The 22547-nt window shown below is 41.8% G+C and overlaps 1 protein-coding gene across 1 annotated transcript in view; it reads right to left on the reverse strand.

Moving 5' to 3' along the window:
* Window positions 1-22547, reverse strand: part of lrba (LPS-responsive vesicle trafficking, beach and anchor containing) — a 901160-nt gene that overhangs the window by 829744 nt on the left and 48869 nt on the right. Inside the window, exon 2 of the mRNA XM_078212471.1 lies at window positions 4478-4709. Coding sequence (XP_078068597.1) covers window positions 4478-4709 — 232 coding nt within the window. The remainder of the gene's footprint in view (window positions 1-4477; window positions 4710-22547) is intronic.

Raw genomic sequence — 22547 nt, forward strand, 5'->3', positions numbered from 1 at the left:
CCCTTTAAACTTTTCTCCTTTCACCCTTAATTAACCAATGCCCTCTGGTTTTTTTCTCCCCTAGCCTCAGCCGAAAAAGCCTGCTTGCATTCACTCTATCTACACCCATCAAAATCTTATACACCTCTATCAAATCTCCCCTCAATCTTCTATGCTCCAGGGAATAAAGTCCCAACCTATTCAATCTCTCTCTGTAACTCAGCTTCTCAAGTCCCGGCAACATCCTTGTGAACCTTCTCTGCACTCTTTCAACCTTATTTACATCCTTCCTGTAATTAGGTGACCAAAACTGTACACAATACTCCAAATTCGGCCTCACCAATGCCTTATATAACCTTACCATAACACTCCAACTTTTATACTCAATACTCCGATTTATAAAGGCCAATGTACCAAAGGCACTCTTTACGACCCTATCCACCTGTGACGTCACTTTTAGGGAATTCTGTACCTGTATTCCCAGATCCCTCTGTTCAACTGCACTCTTCAGAGTCCTACCATTTACCCTGTACGTTCTACTTTGGTTTGTCCTTCCAAAGTGCAATATCTCACACTTGTCTGCGTTAAATTCCATTTGCCATTTTTGAGCCCATTTTTCTAGTTGGTCCAAATCCCTCTGCAAGCTTTGAAAACCTTCCTCACTGTCCACTATACCTCCAATCTTTGTATCATCAGCAAACTTGCTGATCCAATTTACCACATTAATTGTAAGTCTAATTTTAAGTAAAATACATTTATTGAATTGAAATACACCTACAAGAACTTTGCTCCTTCAACTCTTGCCTCCTGCAAACCCCCTACTCATTTCACCCAATAATTGGCTACCATAGTTTAAGCTATAAGCCAAGGAAAGTTTCCCCAATTGTCTCAAGTGCTCTCCTCTTTTAAAACATTGCTCTGCGTCAATATATCATTGTACTTCTTTGACCAAGCTTCTTGTCACCCCTCCTTGGACTCAGTTTCCTGCTTTGCCAAAATATGCTCCTGTGAAGTGTCTTTGGGTGGTTTTCAATGCAAAAGCTGCTAGATAAATGCAAGTGATTGCTGTTAGTGTCTTAAGTCATTAAAAGAATTACAAAAAGATAGCTAACCTATTATTCTATAAAAATCCAGGGTCTCTACACTGCTGCAGCAGATTCACTAGGGCCTGAAAACATATCATTTCACCCTACGATTGAAGCAGCAGCTGATCAATTCAACTCCAGGTATATCCCAATCAATCTTTTTTTAAGGTTGCTTTGTTGAAGACTAAAGCAGAATTGTCAATCTATACGCACACAACCGTGTACTAACAACAACTGCACTCCTACATTGTATCCCTCATCAAAGTCCAATCATCTTATAAATTGGGGTGGACAAAAATCAGCCTATGGACCTTATCCAAAATGAATCTATCTAGCCTGTGCAGGATTTCCCATAATGGGTCCACGGATAATAGTGGATCTGCAGAGATCTGCCAGGACATCCAGGAGTACAGGAAATATCATGGGGAGCAAGAATCCGAGACTTAGAGAGGGACAGAACTCAGAATACCCACTCTTATCTGTTTGGAGTGACCTTTGATAAAGGACAACAGGAACTGGTCCAAGAAAACCGAGAAGTAGTGACCAGAGGTGGACATTTTGCAAAGATCAAATGGAGTGTGGCTGCCATTGTAGAGAGAAAGTGCACATGCAGGAGCGCTGACAGCAGCACAAAACATTTACAATTGGAGTAGCCCTCCGATTGTCCTGATTTCTGCTGACTGTGTGTCAAACATTGGAACTGATTTAATGAAAATGGCAGTAGGCATAGGATAGATAGGTTATAAAATTTACCATATATCTGTCTCTATCAAGTATTTTAATTTTCCTGGCAAATATTTATACTGTTCTGATTTTTAAAAATTGTCAATAATTATTCAATCTCTATCAAAACACAAAGAACATTGAGTAAAACCTGTATATCTAATATCTATCAGTAAATACTTGTTTTCTTAAAAGCATTCTTAAAATACTTCAAATTTGATTGCAGCACTTTAATATTGAGTATTGTTGAATATTATAGTTTAGATGAGGGGGCAAGATCTAATTAACTAATCTAAGAAAGGTCCTTCATACAATAAATGACAACAAATTTTGATGTTGTTGTAAACATGATTCATCTTATGGCTCTCAACAGCTCGCCAAAACTTGTCAAGTATCCCTTCAGCCCAAATAATTGCCCACCCCTGCTGTAGGTCGACACTCAAGACAACCAGATGTACTATATGCTTCACATCAAGCACTCTGGCAAGCTGCACAAGCTGCCCCTTCTGCAGAGGAATCCATTTGTGCTTTGATTTCACTTCGAAGTGAGCCAACAGCAGGCATAAGGAGGGAGGCTGTACTTAAATACGCATTATCTGGAGAGTTGTGAAGTTAGCATCCTCTTTCTCCAAGCACCATCTAAGAAGGAATCAAAGGGTGCCTCAGAGGTGCTCCAACTAAATAGAAAGGCTCCAGGAATGATTCTGATGTAGCTTGTTTTGGATGATTTATCTCGCAAACTGGCATGAGCAGATACTAAGCTGAAGCCATTCATAAGTTATTTTGATAGTCTATAATCTTTTCTGACGAGGCAAAGAGATATTTGTGTTTGTTTTACACTATACTTGTGCTACCTCCATGAAAGCGCAACCTTAAAGGGAACTAGGTACAAACAGCTGCAGGGAGGCTTCAATGACATCTCTCTGGGTATGGTTCTTACTGTTAAAAACTTGCCATCAAAAAGGAATGCAGTGCTACTAAGTTGAAGTAGCTTGGACAATTTAGATCCAAAGGTATTCTATTCTGTTTGGCACCGAAGAGAACCCAGCATTAATTGATGCAGACAAGTCCCCTGTTCCAACAAGTCAGTATTGGTCCTTGTACTAACCAGTAAAAAATCAAACTTCAAAATGCTCAGCTAGAGTAGCCAAATAATTTTAGTACAGTTTTTAATTGGGGCATATAGCTTGCTGATTTTATATGGAATACAATTTGAGAACAGCAACAAGATGCATTTATATAGCACCTTTAACATAAATAAAAATCACCAAGGTAGCATGCAAGCGTTTAAACAAAATTTGAAACTAAATCATTTGGAAATATTCGGCTAGATGTCCAAATATTTGGTCAAAGGGGCAGGTTTTAAGGAATTTCTTAATCTCTCTACTTCTCCGTCCTCCTTTAAGAGAGGGACAGCCAAATTAGAGCCTTGGCAGCTGAAGACACTACCAACAGGGTGGATCAATTAAAATTGGGAATGCTCAGGCAGCCAGAATTGGTGAGGCTTTTGAGGAGTTGTTAGAATCATAGAATCATAGAAACCCTACAGTGCAGAAGGAGGCCATTCGGCCCATCGAGTCTGCACCGACCACAATCCCACCCAGGCCCTACCCCCACATATTTTACCCGCTAATCCTCTAACCTACGCATCCCAGGACTCTAAGGGACAATTTTTAACCTGGCCAATCAACCTAACCCGCACATCTTTGGACTGTGGGAGGAAACCGGAGCACCCGGAGGAAACCCACGCAGACACGAGGAGAATGTGCAAACTCCACACAGACATTGACCCGAGCAGGGAATCGAACCCGGGACCCTGGAGCTGTGAAGCAGCAGTGCTAACCACTGTGCTACCGTGCCGCCCATAACTGTGCTACCGTGCCGCCCATACTGTGCTACCGTGCCGCCCATGCTGTGCTACCGTGCCGCCCATTAGGCTGGAAGAGATCACAGAGATAGGAAGGATTAGGCTATGGAGGCATTTGAAAACAAGGACCAATGGCGCATTATGCTAAATGTTAGAAAGCTAGTAGTGTATCTCGGCTCCACGCTTCATTTATACTCTGGCAATCATTTGTGTTCATCTTTGCATGAGGTTGACTGACACTTAATAGCATATTGACCTGAAAATGATCATAGAATCCTACAGTGCAGGAGGCGACTATTGGGCCCATCGAATCTGCATCAACCACAATCCCACCCAGGCCCTAACCCTGTAATCCCATATATTTGCCCTGCTAATCCCCCTGACACTAAGGAGCAATTTAGCATGACCAATCAACCTAACCCACACGTTTTTGGATTGTGGGAGGAAACCGGAGCACCCAGAGGAAACCCACACAGGCATGAGGAGAACATGCAAACTCCACACAGATCGTGACCCAAGCCGGGAATCGAACCTGGGTTCCTGGTGCTGTGAGGCAGCAGTGCTAACCACTGTGCCGCCCTTAAATATTGCAATTGCACTGGAAGTGTGCCAATTAATGCCAACACACTAATTCCTAGGATAAAAACACTGGGGTAAAAATAACAACATTTGTTTTTTTTTAATTTTTTTTAATCCCCCCCACATAAAACAATTAGCTACTGTAAAGCCAGCTATATCATTTGACATCTTAAGGTATTGGATTCTCGTCTCAGCAATACAGGTTACACCTAGGTAAAACACATTCCAAAAAAAATGGCCTTACCCGCTATCATATTGTTAACTCTATCAATTCTCTTCAGAACATGTTCAATCAAACCAGCATCTGTGCAGGCCTGTAGATTACGAATACTTTTTTTCAAAATTGCTGTGAAAATGCTCCAAACTTCAGCCTGGCAGGTCACATCACAGTTGTCCAATAGCTCCACCATGCAGGCAATACTTTCCATATCATGGATGATGAAATTCATCTCCAAGTCAAATTGTCCACCTACAAGCTTTAATAAAAAAATATTGTTCACAAACTGCATGACAAACATGAATTCAATTTTCATGACAAAAGATTTACTCTTAAGTATCACATGTACATATTTGTATGCGGATATATTTGTAGACAACAAATTCATTTCTTGAAGGTTGTGCCATCTGCCAAAACACATTTACAAACTAAAAAAAACAGCAACTATATTGAAACAAAATTATAGCACAATGGAAAATTTGATATTTATATTTTTGCCCTGAAGTTAAAATTTCAAACTTGTGGTTGATTCAAATTTTATTACACAGAACCAGTTACTGAAACAAGATTAACTGTTATAAAATATGACCACAGTTGTACTGTATTACCCACCTATAAAATGCAGAGTTTGTCAAGTTTTGAAGCTAGAAAGTTGATGATAACCTAATATCCATAAAAATTTTAAAATGCTGAAAAAGGTTTCAATAATTAAACAAGCGATTTGGTCATAATGCCACAGGACATAACAGAAATAAAACAATGTTGGACATGTTCAGCCATTTGGGCAGCACTTATGGAGAGAAACAGAGTTAATGCTTCATCAGAACATCAGGGAAATTTGGAGATGTAATAAGTTTTGAGCAAGTGAAAGGGGGAGAGTGAGAAAAGATCAAAAGGGAAAGTGTGAGATAGGATGGAAGTCAGAAAGATTAAATGACAAAAAAAAGTACATGGTGCAGGCCAAAAGGAAGTTGCAATGGGACAAGAAAGAAAACAATATGCATATAGGGAAGGTGTGAATGACAGGATCATGAATAGCTGTTGTCCAAAAGAAAAGGAAAAAGAGAGAAGTGAGGCAAAAAAAATATAAAATCAGCAAAGGAATCAAAATAGGGGCAGAGGTCAAGATATAAAATAGTTGAACTCAATGTTGACTCCACAGGCTGTTAAGTGCCCAGTCACAAGATGGGGTGCTACTTCTCCAGCTTGTGCTGCATTTCATTGGTGACTGGAGGCTCATGGTCATGCTTGTGGACTGAATTCAGGTGTACTGTAAAGTGGTCACGTAAATTCCCTAATGTAAATGAGATCACATGGTGAGCATTGAACGCGTTATACTATCACAAAATTGTAATGGCGCAGAAGGCAGCTGTTTGGCCCATGTCTGCCTGCACTGGCTCTCCAAACAAGCATCGTGCCATTCCATTTTTTCCCCCAATACCCAGCACATTGTTTCTATTCAAATAATCGTCTAATGCCCTCTTGAATGCCTAGTTTGAAGATGCCTCCACCACCACCTCCAGGCAGAGCATTCCAAACCTGAACCACTCGCTGTGTGAAAAGGTTTTTTTCTCACATCACATCTGCTTCTCTATCAAATGTCCTCCTGGTCTTTTTCTCTCCAAGCCTCAACCTCTCTGATCTTCATAACAGAAATTTGTCATCCCCGGAACCATACTTGTAAACCTCTTCTGCACTCTCCAATGCGTTCACATCCTTTCCTATAGTGTAATGCCCAGAACCGCACACAATATTCTAACAGAGATCTAACTAGTGTCTTGAAAAGTTCAGCACATCATCTTTGCTCTTGTACTCTATGCCCCTACTAATAAAGCCCAGAATACTATACGCTTTATTAACTGCACTCTCCACCTGTCCTGCAACCTTCAATGATCCATACACATATACACCCAGGTCCCTCTGCTCTTGCACCCCTTCAAGAATTTTACCCCTTATTTTGTTATTTCATGTTTTTCCTACCAAAATGTATTACCTCACATTTTCCACATTGAACTTCATCTGCCACTTATCTGTCCACTCCATCAACTTGTCTATGTCCTTTTGAAGTTCTACACAGTCCTCTTCACAGTTCACAACACTTCCACATTTTGTATCATCCACAAACTTTGAAATTGTCCCCTGAACACCAAGATCTAGATCATTATCAGGAAAAACAAAGGTCCTAATACCAGCCCCTGGGGAACAGCACTACAAACCTTCCTCCAGCCCAAAAAATATCCATTGACCATTATTCTCTGCTTCCTATTATTCAGCCAATTTTGTATTCCACATTGCTACTGTCCCTTTTATTTCATGAGCTATAACTTTTCTCACTAGTCTGCTGTGCAACACTATACTGAATGCCTTTTGAAAGTTCATGTACACAGCATTACTGCCTCAAAAAATTCCAGCAAGTTACATGATTTCCCCTTTAGAAATGCAAGCTGGCTCTTTCTAATGAACCCACATTTTTCCATGTGACAAAGAACAAAGAAAATTACAGCACAGGAACAGGCCCTTCGGCCCTCCAAGCCTGCACCGACCATGCTGCCTGACTTAACTAAAACCCCCTACCTTCCAGGGACCATATCCCTCTATTCCCATCCTATTCATGTATTTGTCAAGATGCCCCTTTAAAGCCATTACTGTATCCGCTTCCACTACCTCCCTCGGCAGCAAGTTCCAGGCACCCACCACCCTCTGTAAAAAATCTGCCTCGCATGCCTCCTTTAAACCTTGCCCCTCGCACCTTAAACCTGTGCCCCCCATTAATTGACTCTTCCACCCTGGGAAAAAGCTCCTGACTATCCACTCTGTCCATGCCTCTCATAATCTTGTAGACTTCTATCAGGTCGCCCCTCAACCCCTGTCGTTCCAGCGAGAACAAAGCAAGTTTCTCCAACCTCTCTTCATAGCTAATGCCCTCCGTACCAGGCAACATCCTGGTAAATCTTTTCTGTACCCTCTCCAAAGTCTCCACATCTTTCTGGTGGTGTGGCGACCAGAATTGAACACTATCTTCCAAGTGCGGCCTAAGAATCATAGAATCCTAGAAATCTATAAAGCTGTCACATGACTTGCCAATTTTTGAACTCAATGCCCCAGCCGATGAAGGCAAGCATGCCGCATGCCTTCTTGACTACCTTCTCCACCTGCACGGTCACTTTCAGTGACCTGTGTACCTGTACACCCAGATCCCTTTGCGTATCAATACTCTTAAGGGTTCTGCCATTTACTGTATATTTCCTAACTGTATTAGACCTTCCAAAATGCATTAACCATTAATGCATTAATTAGTGACCACTAATTCTATCTTGAATAATTGTTTCTAGAAGTTTGCCTGCTACTGATGTTAATTGAACTGACTGGTCTGTAATTGCTGAGACTAACCTTTTTTGAACAAGGACATAACATGTGCAATTCTTCAATCCTCTGGCACCTCCCTGAATTTAGAGCAGACTGGAAGATTATGACCGGCTCCCCTGCAATTTCCATTCTCACCTCCTTCAATATCCTTGGATGCATCTCATCCAATCTCAGTGCCTTGTCAACTTTAAGTACTGAATCTACTCAACAATTCATCCTCAACAATTATGAACCATTCTAGGGACAGACTTTCCTCATCGGTTGACATGGTCTGGGTAGCATCTACCTGTTGGCTGCCAGTCTTTTCTCATAATCCCTCCACTTCTCTCATGTGCTTTTTCACCACCCCCTCTGAACTTTCTGTATTCCTCTTGGTTCTCAACTGAATTTTTGACCTGACATCTGTCAAAAGCACATTTTCTGCCTTAGCTTAATTTCTATCTGACGTTTCATCCAGGAAGCTCTGGATTTGTTTGCCCTGCCTTTTCCATTCAAGGGAATATGATCTAACTGTGTCCAGACCATTTCTGTTTTGAAGGTAGCCCATTGTTCAGCTATAGTTTTTCCTGTAAAATTTAGTTCTAGTCTAACCGGCTGAACTCCATTCTTTCCCATTGAAGTTGGCTTTCCCCAGTTATTGCTTTTACTCTGGATTGCCTATTATCTTTTCCTATCATCCTAAACCTTACGATACAATGATTACTGTCTCTTAAATGTTTCCCAGCTTGACACTTGAATACTTGGTCCACATTATTTCTAAGAACTAGGTCCAACAGTGCATTCTTTCTTGTTGGACTGGATATGTACTGCTGTAAAAAACTTTCCTGAACACAATCTACAAACCTTTGCCCCTCTCTGCCCTTTACACTACCACTGTCCAAGTCGACATTCAGGTTATGAAAGACTCCATAAGTATTTTATAATTTTTGCAATTTTCTGTAATTGCCTTGTGGATTTGCTCTTCTACATCTTTTTCACTAAATCACTGTTTCACCTAGAAAGAGTATTTGAGGCCTTAGACTAAAAAAGGAGATGACAAAAGGGCATTTGTTGCGTGAAGGAAAGGGGATGGATATCGTGGAGAGAACAGCACCTTTGGAATGCTAAAACAGGAGGGGAGATGTGTTTGGTGGTGGCAATATGCACAAGCTGGCAGAAATGGCGGAGGATGATCCATTGAATGCAATAGCTGGTGGGTGGGTGGAGGCAAGGAGAAGGAAGCAGTATCGTATTGTGGGTGAAAAGAAGGGAGAGAGCAAGAATGTGTGAAATGAAATGTTCATGGTTGAGGGTTAATATTGAAGATTGCATTGCCAGGATAGATGCGATGGAGACAAAAATACTTGAAAAATGCAATGCAGTCTTTATAGGATGTGGAGATGCCGGCGTTGGATTGGGGTAAGCACAGTAAGAAGTCTTACCTGTTGAAGGAGCAGCGCTCTGAAAGCTTGTGGCTTGTGCTACCAAATAAACCTGTTGGACTTTAATCTGGTGTTGTGAGACTTCTTACTGTCTTTATAGGAAGCAGGGAGGAAGTGTAATCAAGGTAATTGTGGGAGTCAGTGAGCAAGAAACCCCAAGACTGGGTTGGAATAAGTTACTGGTATGCAATAGGTCATCTGCCTGACTCAAAACACAGTAATAATGTTTAAGATTATACCAAGTACCTTTGGGCAAATGGTATCCATAGGTTCAATCTACTACATTACCTGTTTGTTGCTACATGTACACCAACTTTTAGTAAGTGCATCTTGTGACAAATCACAGGGTATAGTGCACCACGCCACATTGTCAAGTGAGCTAACAAACAGTAGACAGAAGTACAATTTTTTTTTTCAAAAATAACAAGAAACTTTCATGAAGGACCCAAGTGCCCAGATCAAGTCAATATAAAGTTTTAACTTTGATTCCCCAAATGCAAAGTTTCCACCTTATCAATAAAAGAGGAAAAAAAGTTGCAAATGCTAGAATTCCAAAATAAAGAGTTGCTGAAAATACAGTGCATCCATCACCATTTGCAAGAGGCAAGATGGCTGCAAGTTTCAGATCTAGATTCTTCAACAGAACCGAAAACTAGATGTTAAGAAAAACAGAAAATGCTGGAGAAACTCAGCAGGTCTGACATCTGTAGAGAAAGAGCCAATGTTGAGTCTGGATGACTCTTCGAAGGGTTGAAACGTTGGCTCCCTTCTCTTTCCACAGATGCTGTCAGACCTGAGTTTCTCCAGCATTTTCTGTTCTTGTATCAGATTCTAGCATCCGCAGTACTTTGCCTTCATCTTTTATCATAAAAGTTAAGCAAGCTCCTTACAGGAAAGTGTTCTTCCCAAAAGGTAACACCCAGCACCAATATGCCTCATCTAAAAAGGCAAATATTTCAAGTAAATCCCACGACATACAAGTACATTCAGTCTTTCAAAGAGATGCTGAATTTAAAATAAATCTGTCAATAAATTTCAGTAGTCAACAACATAATTATTTATGTATACAACATAATTTCTTCAATTTACGTAATTTTTCGAAGAAAGACAACTTTATAGAGCCAACTAGATTTATTACATAGAATTTGAAGCACAGAAAAAGATCACTCAGTCCAATTAATCTGTGCTGGTGCTTATATTCCACTCCACTTAAGCCCAGCCTTTCTGAAAATCTTTCAATTCCTTTTTCTCTTCGTTACTCACCTAGCTTCCTTGAGAAACCATCTAAAATATTTGCCTCAATCACTTCCTGTGTTAATGATTTTCACATTCTAACTAAAGAAATTTCTCCTTATTTCCCATTAGATATTAGTAACTATTTTGTATTTATTGTCTTGATTTGGATTCTCCCACAAGTGGATACATTTGGCCCACGTCTACCCTGTCCAACCTGTTTCTAAACGATTTACATTTACATAGCATCTTTAGTGCAATGAAACAACCCAAGGTGCTTCACAGGAGCATTAGGAAAGGAAGTATGCCGAAGCACCAGGGAGATGGGCACAGAAAGCAATGACCAAAGGGGATCAGAGCAAAAGAGAGTGCAGAAGTATAGGGGGTTTGATCCACGGACCAGGAGCTATGAAGAATGCTGCCTTTCTGGGGGAGATCACCCCAAGAGGCATGTAAATTCAGGTAAGATACATGCTATGCTTACAATAGATGGGGGCACATTAGGAGCAAATGCAAGACTAAATAGAGCCTACCGAGAGCCAACTCTGGCTCCAGTACAGGGTTGTGAATAACCCTGAAAACTATTCTGAAGTATACAGGTTAAACAATATTAAGGTGGACAAAACGGCCCCACGTATGAGTGCATTGATGGTAAACAGACTATCACTCACAACTGCAGTGAACACTTATGCCTCCTCTACAGTTGTACACAGAACAAACATTTCATTAATTACGAAAGAGAAATTCAGCCCCTAATGTTAAGAAGCACAACGGCCAGGATAGCAACTTATACGAGGGAAGCATTAAGAATCCTAGGAACAACAACAACGCCCATAAGCTACCGGCAGCAGTCAGCTCAATTGCCTCTAATAGTAATAGGGGGCCAAGGATCAAATTTGATGGTCTGAGATTGGCTTAGTCAATTAATTTAGCTAGAAATCTTCAAAATCAATGATTGAAACCTCCATGATTGCAGAATTGGAGCAGCAGAACTGGATCGATACCCAATACCAAGGAATTAAAATTTGCACGCCAAATTAGCAGGAGGCTTAACTTGTACTAACTAAACGTGATACAAGTCATGCATTCCAACAATTAAGAGTTAAATGAGGCATCTAGAGAATTTGTTATAATATCCACAAAGGCTTATGGTATACTTGGCTACTCTTTGGAGTCTCATCGGCATGCGCAATTTTCCAGCGCACGATGGAAAGCTTACTACAGGACCTACCGACTGTTGGTTGCCGATCTAGATGATTATTGATCACATGGGCATCCGAAGAGGAGCATCTGACATCCCGGCCTTCACGACACACGACAGCGCAGAGTCGCTGTGCAGAGACTGATAGCCAAGTTCCACACACATGAGGACGGCCTCAACCGGGATATTGGGTTCATGTCACACTATCTGTAACCCCCACAACTTGCCTGGATGTGCAAAATCTCACTAGCTGTCCTGTCTGGAGACAATACACATCTCTTTAACCTGTGCTTAATGCTCCCTCCACTCACATTGTCTGTATCTTTAAGATTTGATTAGCTATAAAGACTCACATTCCAATCATTATTCATGTAAATTGAGTTTGTGTTTTTGTGCCCTGTTTGTGATCAGAACTCCCACCCACCTGACGAAGGAACAGCCTGTTCCGAAAGCTAGTGGCTTTTGCTACCAAATAAACCTGTTGGACTTTCACCTGGCATTGTTAGGCTTCTTACTGTGTTTACCCCAGTCCAACACTGGCATCTCCACATCATGACTACAGGGGAGGTCCCAGAGGATTGGAGAATAGCCAATTTTGTTCCTTTGTTTAAGAAGGGTAGCAAGAATAATCCAGGTAATTACAGGCCGGTGAGCCTTACATCAGTGGTAGGGAAATTATTGGAGCGGATTCTCCGAGACAGGATTTATTCCCACTTGGAAATAAGTGGACGTATTAGTGAGAGGCAACATGGTTTTGTGAAGGGGAGGTCGTGTCTCACAAACTTGATTGGGTTTTTCGAGGAAGTGACGAAGATGATTGATGAGGCTAGGGCAGTAGATGTTGTCTACATGGACTTCAGTAAGGCCTTTGACAAGGTCCCTCATGGCAGACTGGTGCAGAAGGTGAAGTCGCATGGGATCAGAGGTGAGCCAGCAAGGTGGATACAAAACTGGCTCGGTCAAAGAAGACAGAAGGTAGCAGTGGAAGGGTGTGTTTCTGAATGGGGGGCTGTGACAAGTGGTGTTCCTCAGGGATCAGTGCTGGGACCTTTGCTGTTTGTAATATATATATATAAATAAATGATTTGGAGGAAAATGTAACTGGATTGATTAGTAAGTTTGTGGACGACACAAAGGTTGGTGGATTTGCGGATAGCGATGAGGACCATCAGAGGATACAGCAGGATATAGATCAGTTGGAGACTTGGACGGAGAGATGGCAGATGGAGTTTAATCCGGACAAATGTGAGGTAATGCATTTTGGAAGGTCTAACTCAGATAGGAAATATACAGTAAATGGCAGAACCCTTAGGAGTATTGATAGGCAAAGGGATCTGGGTGTGCAGGTACACAGGTCACAAAGTGGCAATGCAGGTGGAAAAGGTAGTCAAGAAGGCATATGGCATGCTTGCCTTCATCAGCCGGGATATTGAGTTGAAAAATTGGCAAGTCATGTTGCAGCTTTACAGAACCTTAGTTAGGCCGCACTTGGAATATAGTGTTCAATTCTGGTCGCCACACTACCAGAAGGATGTGGAGGCTTTGGAGAGGGTACAGAAGAGATTTACCAAGGTGTTGCCTGGTATGGAGGGCATTAGCTATGAGGAGAGGTTGGAGAAACTTGGTTTGTTCTCACTGGAGCGACGGAGATTGAGGGGAGACCTGATAGAAGTCTACAAGATTATGAGAGGCATGGACAGAGTGGATAGTCAGAAGCTTTTTCCCAGGGTGGAAGAGCATAGGTTTAAGGTGCGAGGGGCAAGGTTTAAAAGAGATGTACGAGGCAGATTTTTTACACAGAGTGTAGCGGGTGCCTGGAACTCGTTGCTGGGGGAGGTAGTGGAAGCAGATACGGTAGTGACTTTTAAGGGGCGTCTTGACAAGAACATGAATAGGATGGGAATAGAGGGATATGGTCCCTGGAAGGGTAGGAGGTTTTATTTAAGTCGGGCAGCATGGTCGGTGCAGGCTTGGAGGGCCGAAGGGCCTGTTCCTGTGCTGCAATTTTCTTTGTTCTTTGATCCCTGAGGTACACCGCTGGTCACAGGCCTCCAGTTTGAAAAACAACCCTCTGGCTTCTGTCATCAAGCCAATTTTGTATCCTGTGTCTTCATTGGGAATGTAAGTGGGGAGGGATGTGGTTGCGTGCCTGTAGGGTGCATTCGTTCTTCAGAATAGACGTAGGCAGCTCTTGGAACAATTTTTAAAAATGATTTTCTTTATTGAATAAAACTTAAAATTAAAACTACACAAACGAAAAAGAGAAAAGTTAACTTGAAGAAGCTGGCTTTTTCCACTGTCAGCCCCCTGCAATGATCTTGAATACTCACTGAACTCGAAAACAAGACTGAACACTGAACAGTGAACTGAAAACAAGACACTGAAATGCACAATATATGTTATTCGTAATCTGTGTTACTGAAATTGCTGGTACAAGCTGTGTCCCTAACTTTCATAAACAATTGGCAGCTGGTGGCCATGAAAGCTTTGATTTTGGCTTATGAGAAAGCCTGTTTACCTTGCATTGTGCTTTCAAAGAATGCAGTCAATTTCTAAACTAATCCCAGAATGCCTACTGAGTTTAAAATGTGGCCAAGTAACTTTAAAGCTTAGCATAGTTAGCTACATAGGCAGAAATATCTTTAAATTATGTCTTTTAATTGAAGCAAGCCTCACAAAGGATCCCACAGTGCCCCTTTATGGGGCAAGCTCTTGGAGGGTCACTGGAGCGCATGAATCCTGGAGCTAAGTGCAGGTTTTCATGGCCAGTTAGGAGTCTAGAGTCGTGGAGTATGGTACCTTTTATATCAGTCTGTACATTGTCAAGGTAAGTAACTAACCATTCATTCATCAATCAACTTGGTCATTGTCTGTCTTTGCAAGATACTGGAATACCCAAAAGGCCAGTATTCATAAAACAATACCAAGCGCAATGTGCCAATAAAATGTTTTTGAATGAGATCATAAATGTCACAAATATGCAGAGAAAAAACAACAAACACAATAATTGGCATCCCTAAATCAGCACAATATTTCAAACACTTTGATGAATATAAACAAGAGTTTGGCAGCAAAATTAACCATTTTCATTTTGCAATAAGAATACTGGGAGTGCACAAAACCCACAACTTCACGGGCTGCTTTACATTATTTGTCTTTATTCCTAATCAGGGTCCAATGAATACCATTTTTGTATTTGGCCCACTTAAGATCAGCAATTTTCTGTTTTGCAATTGATTAAATTAGTTTACAATTACCATTATAATGGTATGATTATGATAGCCATGATTATGATAGTAGTTGAATCATTTCAATATTTTTAGTCACCAGCATGAATCAATTGAAAGTCATTGCTACACTGTTACAATGGGGCCAAACATCTCAAAACAGATTCTTCTAATCAGAAAAATGAATCCTAAAGAGGGAGTTACAATTGCAAGAATGGCATGCATGCAGAGACTCTCTACGCATATCGTAATGCATGTATTCTGCAAGCCTGGACACCTCCTTCAGAAAGTACTGCAATTCACATTCCAAAACAGAATTAAAAATACTACTTTACTTCAAAAAAAGTGTCATAAAGCAACCATCTGAAGCAGTCATAAAAGTGACTTGCAGACCTGCACGGTGAGTACTGCCTGGCTGTGAAAAGTGCTTTTGCAGTTGGGTGAAAACGGAGTTAGGTGAAATAAGCAGCAGAGGCTACAAGGAAGGGTGCTGATTGGTGAGTGTTGCTCTTGATTCTCTGAAACTGAGTTCGGACTAAATAAAAAACTTGAAAGTGACATCACAGGAGGGTTGTGATTTGATTGGCTAACAACGAACTGTGCTAAATTTGAAAACCCATTTAAATTACTGGTTAAAAATTGCATTGAGACTGAGGTAATAAGGAGATATATAATAAAAAGGTTTAAATTAAATAAATTTAAAACCCAATTTAAAAACTAATTAAATAAAATAGAGATGGAAGGTCAGGTGATGTGTTGTTCATGCATGATGTGGGAGCTGGTCGACCCCATTGTGGTTCCCAGTGAGCACGTCTACACTAAGTGTTGGTTGCTTGCTTGAGGAACTTCGGCTCAGAGTGGATGAGCTGGATTCTGAGCTTCGGACTATGCGACACATCAGGGAGGGGCAGAGGTACCTGAATAGTGTGTTCCGGGAGGCAGTCCCATCCCTTAGATTAAATATCTTGAATTTAGCCGGTGGTCAGGGACAGGAGGGAAGAGCTGCGAGTGAGGCAGGTAGAGGGATCCAGGAGGTAGGGTTGCAGGAGCCTCAGTCCCTGAACTTGTCCAACAGGTTTGAGATTCTTGCTCCCTGTGTGAACGGGAATGGGTACTGCAGGCTGCAGGGAGAATGAGCAACTGACCACGACACCGTGGTACAGGGAGCCATTCAAGTGGGGCGAGAAAAAAGAAATGTAGTTGTAATTGGGGATAGTACAGTTAGGGGTATTGACACTGTTCTCTGTGACCAGGATCGAGAATCCTGAAGGTGTGTTGCCTGCCTGGTGCTCGGGTTTGGGATATCTCATCTGGGCTGCAGAGGAGCTTAGAGTGGAAGGGTAAAGATCCAGCTGTCATGGTCCACGTAGGTACCAACAACATTGGTAGAACAGGAACAAAGGTTCTGCTAAGGGAGTATGAACAGCTAGGAGCAAAATTAAAAAGCAGAACCAAAAAGGTAATCTCTGGATTACTACCCGAGCCACGAGCTAATTGGCACAGGGTCAATAAGATTGAGGTGGTAAAAGTGTGGCTCAAAGATTGGTGCAAGAGGGATGGGTTTGAATTCAAGGGACATTGGCACCAGTATTGGGGAAAGAGGGGACCTGTTCCAATGGGACGGTCTTCATCTGAATCATGCTGGGACCAGAGTCCTGGCGAATTGTATAACTAGGGCTGTAGATAGGACTTTAAACTAAATAGTTGAAGGGGGGGGGTTCAGTTGTATGGAGAATTAGAAAATAATGTTGAGGACTTTCAACTAGTTAAAGCAGCCAAGGGCTCAGGAGAGGTTAGTAAAGTTTCAATACCACAAAATAGAACAGAGAGTAGAGAAGGTGTCATGAAACTAACCTCAGGTAGAGCAAAAAAGGTGACAAGTATGAGAAGGGAGGTGGTCAATGCAGGACTGAGGGTGTTGTACCTAAATGCGTGCAGTATACGGAACAAGGTAAATGAGCTTGTTGTGCACATCGAAATTGGCCGGTACGATGTTGTGGGCATCACAGAGACGTGGCTGCAAGGGGATCAGGGCTGGGATCCAAATATCCAAGGATGTGTGTCCTGTCAAAAGGACAGCAGATGGGCAAAGGGGGCGGGGTTGCATTGTTCGTAAGGAAAGAAGTTAAATCGATAGCAAGAAGTGATATAGAATCAGAAGACAGAATTTCTGTGGGTAGTGTTGAGGAATCGCAAAGGTAAAAAGACGCTGATGGGAGTTGTGTACAGGCCCCCTAGCAGTAGTCAGGATGTGGGGCAGAAAATAAATCAGGGGATAAAAAAGGCAATATTACAATGATCATGAGGGACTTCATTATACAAGTGGACTGGAAAAATCAGGTTGATAGTGGATCCCAAGAAAGGGAATTTGTGGAATGTCGAAGATGCTTTTTTGAAGCAGCTTGTGACAGAGCTTACTAGGGAACAGGTAATTCTGGATTTGTAATGAGGCAGATTTGATTAGGAAACTTAAGGTGAAGGAACCCTTAGGGAGCAGTGACCACAATATGATAGAATTTATTCTGCAGTTTGAGCGGGAGAAGCTGGAATCAGATGTCACGGACTTACAATTAAATAAAGGAATGACAAAGACATGAGGGAGGAGCTGGCCAGAGTTGATTGGAAAGGGAGCCTAGCAGGGAAGACTGAGGAACAGCAATGGCAGGAGATTTTGGGGGCTATTCGGGAGGCACAACAGAAATTCGTCCCAAGGAGAAGGAAACATGCCAAGGGGAGGATGAGGCAAGTCAAGGACAGCATAAAAGCAAAAAAGCATACAAAGTGGCAAGGATTAGTGGGAAGCCAGAGGATTGGGAAGCCTTTAAAAGCGAGCGGAGGACAACTAAGAAAAGCAACAAGGTGGGGGAGAAGATGAAATATGAGTTAGCTAGCTAGTAATATAAAAGAAGATAGGAAGAGGTTTGTTCCATTTTTAAAAGTTAAGAGAGAGGCAAAAATAGCTATTGATCCACTGGAGAATGAGGCTGGAGAAGTAATAATAGGCAACAAAGAAATGGCAGAGGAACTGAATAGTTACTTTGCATCAGTCTTCACAGTGGAAGACACCAGTGGGATGCCAGAGCTCCAGGAGATCTGGGGGCACAGGTGAGTGTAGTGGCCATTACTAAGGAGAAGGTTCTGGGGAAACGGAAAGATCTGAAGGTGGATAAGTCACCTGGACTGGATGGAATACACCCCAGGGTTCTAAAAGAAATAGCTGAGGAAATTGTGGAGGCATTGGTGGTTATCTTTCCAGAATCACTGGAGGCAGGGAGGGTCCCAAGGGGCTGGGAGGGAGGCAGCAGACAGAAAATTATAGGCCGGTCAGCCTGACTTTGGTCAATGGCAAGATTTGAGAGTCCATTATTAAAGATGAGATCGCAGAGTACTTGGAAGTGCATGATAAAATAGGACTGAGTCAGCACGGCTTTGTCAAGGGGAGGTCATGTCTGACAAATCTGTTAGAGTTCTTTGAGGGGGTAAAAAGGAAGTTAGATAAAGGAGAACCAGTGGACATGATTTATTTAGATTTCCAAAAGGCCTTTGACAAGGTGCTGCATAGGAGACTGTTAAATAAGTTAAGAGCCCATAGTGTTAATGGTAAGATCCTGGCATGGATAGAGGATTGGCTGACTGGCAGAAGGCAGAGAGTGGGGATAAAGGGGTATTTTTCAGGATGGTAGCCGGTGACTAGTGGTGTACCTCAGGGGTCGGTGCTGGGACCACAATTTTTCACAATATACATTAACAATTTGGAAGAAGGAACTGAAGGCACTGTTGCTAAGTTTGCAGATGATACAAGGATATGTAGAGGTTCAGGTAGTATTCATGAAGCAGGACGGCTGGAGAAGGACTTGGGCAGGCTAGGAGAGTGGACAAAGAAGTGACAGATGGAATATAATGTGGAAAAGTGAGAGAGTCTGCACTTTGGAAGGAGGAATGGAGGCATAGACTGTTTTCTAAATGGGGAAATGCTTAGGAAATCAGAAACACAAAGGGACTTGGGAGTCCTTGTTCAAGATTCTCTTAAGGTTAACATGCAGGTTCAATTGGCAGTTAGGAAGACAAATGCAATGTTAGTGTTCATATCGAGGGGGCTAGAATACAACAGCAGGGATGTACTTCGGAGGCAAGGCTCTGGTCAGAACCCATTTGGAGTATTGTGAGCAGTTTTGGGCCCTGTATCGAAGGATGTGCTGGCCTTAGAAAGCGTCCATAGGAGGTTCATAAGAATGATCCCTGGAATGAAGAACTTGTCGCATGAGGAACGGTTGAGGACTCTGGGTCTGTACTCATTGAAGTTTAGAAGGATGAGGGGGGATCTTATTGAAACTTACAGGATTATCTTACTGCGAGGCCTGGATAGAGTGGACGTGGAGAGGATGTATCCACTCGTAGGAAAAACTAGAACCAGAGGGCACAACCTCAGGCTGAAGGGACGATCCTTTAAAACAGAGATGAGGAGGAATTTCTTCAGCCAGTGAGTGGTGAATCTGTGGAACTCTTTGCCGCAGAAGGTTGTGTAGGCCAGGTCATTGAGTGTCTTTAAGACAGAGATAGATAAGTTCTTGATTAACAAGGGGATCAGGGGTTATGGGGAAAAGGCAGGAGAATGGGGATGAGAAAAATATCAGCCATGATTGAATGACGGAGCAGACTCGATGGGCCAGGTGGCCTAATTCTGCTCTTATGTCTTATTTCTATTTCTACCAATCTTATATAGATGTTAAAAAAACCCTCTGTGGTTTTAAAACATGTTTCAGGAACTATTCAAAAAGCCAAATCCATCAAATTTATCTTAACATTTGTAAATCAAGTAACAATTTAAATAATCAATTATTTATTCCCAAAAGAAATAAGTTCTCCAGTTTGCACATTCTCCTCGTGTCTGCGTGGGTTTCCTTTCGGGCGCTCCGGTTTCCTCCCACAGTCCAAAGATGTGCGGGTTAGGTTGATTGGCCAGGTTAAAAATTGTCCCTTAGAGTCCTGGGGTGTGTAGGTTAGAGGGATTAGCGGGTAAAATATGTGGGGGTAGGGCCTGGGTGGGATTGTGGTCGGTGCAGACTCGATGGGCCGAATGGCCTCCTTCTGCACTGTAGGGTTTCTATGTTTCTATGTTTCCATTGATTCAGATTCGGGAAATATGTTCAAGGAGTTCTGTATAGTATCTGAATTCATCAAATTTTATTGAGGTGTATGTGTAATCCAGAAAAGTTGACAATAAAATCTAGATAGAGAGGAAAGAAGGAAAAAGATCATCGCACCATATTAGATAAATAACAAAGGTCCACAAGAGAGACCAGACCAGCAACAAAGTTGACATCTGCCAAACACTTCTCTTATAATGGGGAATTATAAAACTGTGCATGATATCTAGTTTTCACCTTGGATGGCTCCTGCCATTTTAAAAAATATATACTTGAGCTAATGAAAAAGAGGTAATTTTCCACCATAAAAGCTCCCTTGGACTCAAGCCAGAGCCCTACATAATCACTTAAGAGCTTCACAAGCAGAGAGCAAATATAACAACTTAAAACAATATTATACTGTACTGACACATAACCTTTGCTACTGTATAACTGAACATTCTCAAACTTAAAGTTTTAAATTAGTTAATTGATTTTAAAGCAGAGGAAATTAGTAAATTTTGTAGCACATTATGTTAAATTGCAGGCTCTCTGGATGCAAGTTAGAACATTAATGTGAAAAATAAGAAACAGTAAATCAGGTTTACATCTCCAGGGCTCAAGGATGCAGAGACCAACTGCAATCAACGTGCTGAGTAGGAATTTAAATTGGGCTCTTCCAAACTGTACACCTCAATACCAGTCTCATTACTTTGCTAACACTCAAAACTTAACCTCCACTGGAACAAAAGGAATTCCAAATTCCCTTTTTTTTTATAAAAACGACTTTTATACTACAGAAGAGCTCCAAATTCTCTGTCTACTACTTCTTGACAACTTCAATGTTAAAGAGTTCCGCAATTTTCTTGTAGTCAGTGTAGCAATGATTCAGTCCTCTACCAGCATGCATTTCCCTGATCAGCACAGTAATTCTGATAATGCTGACCATCTCTAGCAATGTAAATCTTGAGTTGTTTTGTTTCCACATCTGTCCTCATGAAGAGGGATACCAATGGACAATCCACAGAGACGACAATTTTGAGGAAAGGTCAGAAGAATCAGTTTTGCTGCAGTAGGTGCACAAAGATTACCACTGCATTTCTTTTGAATGAAGTTGCTTTTGACAGCTGTGAACAGTGACTCAGCTCTATAGGAGCAGAAATCAAGTTGGGGGGCTTTGTAAAAGCAAATTACTGTGGATACTGGAATCTGAAACCAAAAGAGAAAATGCTGGAAAATCTCAACATGTCTGGCAGCATCTGTAAGGAGAGAAAAGAACTGGCGTTTCGGGTTCAGGTGAGCCTTTGTCAAAACTAAAAGGCATAGAAAATGGGAGATACTTATACTGTAGGGTGAGGGAATGAAAGATGAGTCATAGCCATAAAACAAGGGGAAAGGCTGCTAATGGCAGACCATAGAGAGAACAAAAGATGTGAACAACCAAACAGAGAAACTGAAATCAGAGGGTAAGCTGTGACAAATGAAGATCATGATGTGGAGATGCCGGTGTTGGACTGGGGTAAACACAGTAAGAAGTCTTACAACACCAGGTTAAAGTCCAACAGGTTTATTTGGTAGCAAAATGATGTGCAGGGATATGCAGGGATGGGTGCGACAGAGGTGATATTGAAGAAAGGGGAGAAAAGGAAAGGGGGATAAAATAGGGGGCAAAAGTGGGAGGTAAAGAAAAATAAAGAAAGACAATAAAGAAATAACAGGTAGAGAACAGTTAAAAATTAAATAAAATGAAAACAAGGGGTTGAGGTGGGGTGTGGCTAATCATCTGAAGTTGTTCCGCATCTCTGGAACATTCACTGGAACATTGCAGCAGGCCAAGGACAGACATGTGGACAAGGGAGCAGGATTGTGTCTTAAATTGGCAAGCAACGGAAAAGTCAGGATCCTGATTGCGGACAGACCGAAGGTGCTCAGCAAAGCGATCACCCAGTCTACATTTGGTCTCTCTAATGTAGTGGAGACCACATTGGGAGCAGCGAATGCTCAATCAAATTGAAAGAGATGCAAGTGAAACGCTGCTTAATCTGGAATGAGTGTTTTGGGCCTTGGGTGGTAAGCATGGAAGAGGTAAAGGAGCAGGTGTTACACCTTCTGCTGTTTCATGAGAAGGTCATGATGTGGAGATGCCGGCGTTGGACTGGGGTAAACACAGTAAGAAGTTTAACAACACCAGGTTAAAGTCCAACAGGTTTATTTGGTAGCAAAAGCCACACAAGCTTTCGGAGCTCCAAGCCCCTTCTTCAGGTGAGTGGGAATTCTGTTCACAAACAGAGCATATAAAGACACAAACTCAATTTACATGAATATTGGTTAGAATGCGAATACTTACAACTAATCAAGTCTTTAAGAAACAAAACAACGTGAGTGGAGAGAGCATCAAGACAGGCTAAAAAGATGTGTATTGTCTCCAGACAAGACAGCCAGTGAAACTCTGTGGGGGTTACAAATAGTGTGACATGAACCCAATATCCCGGTTGAGGCCGTCCTCGTGTGTGCGGAACTTGG

This window comes from Mustelus asterias, chromosome 1, assembly GCF_964213995.1.
Source record: "Mustelus asterias chromosome 1, sMusAst1.hap1.1, whole genome shotgun sequence".
NCBI classification, from domain to species: domain Eukaryota; kingdom Metazoa; phylum Chordata; class Chondrichthyes; order Carcharhiniformes; family Triakidae; genus Mustelus; species Mustelus asterias.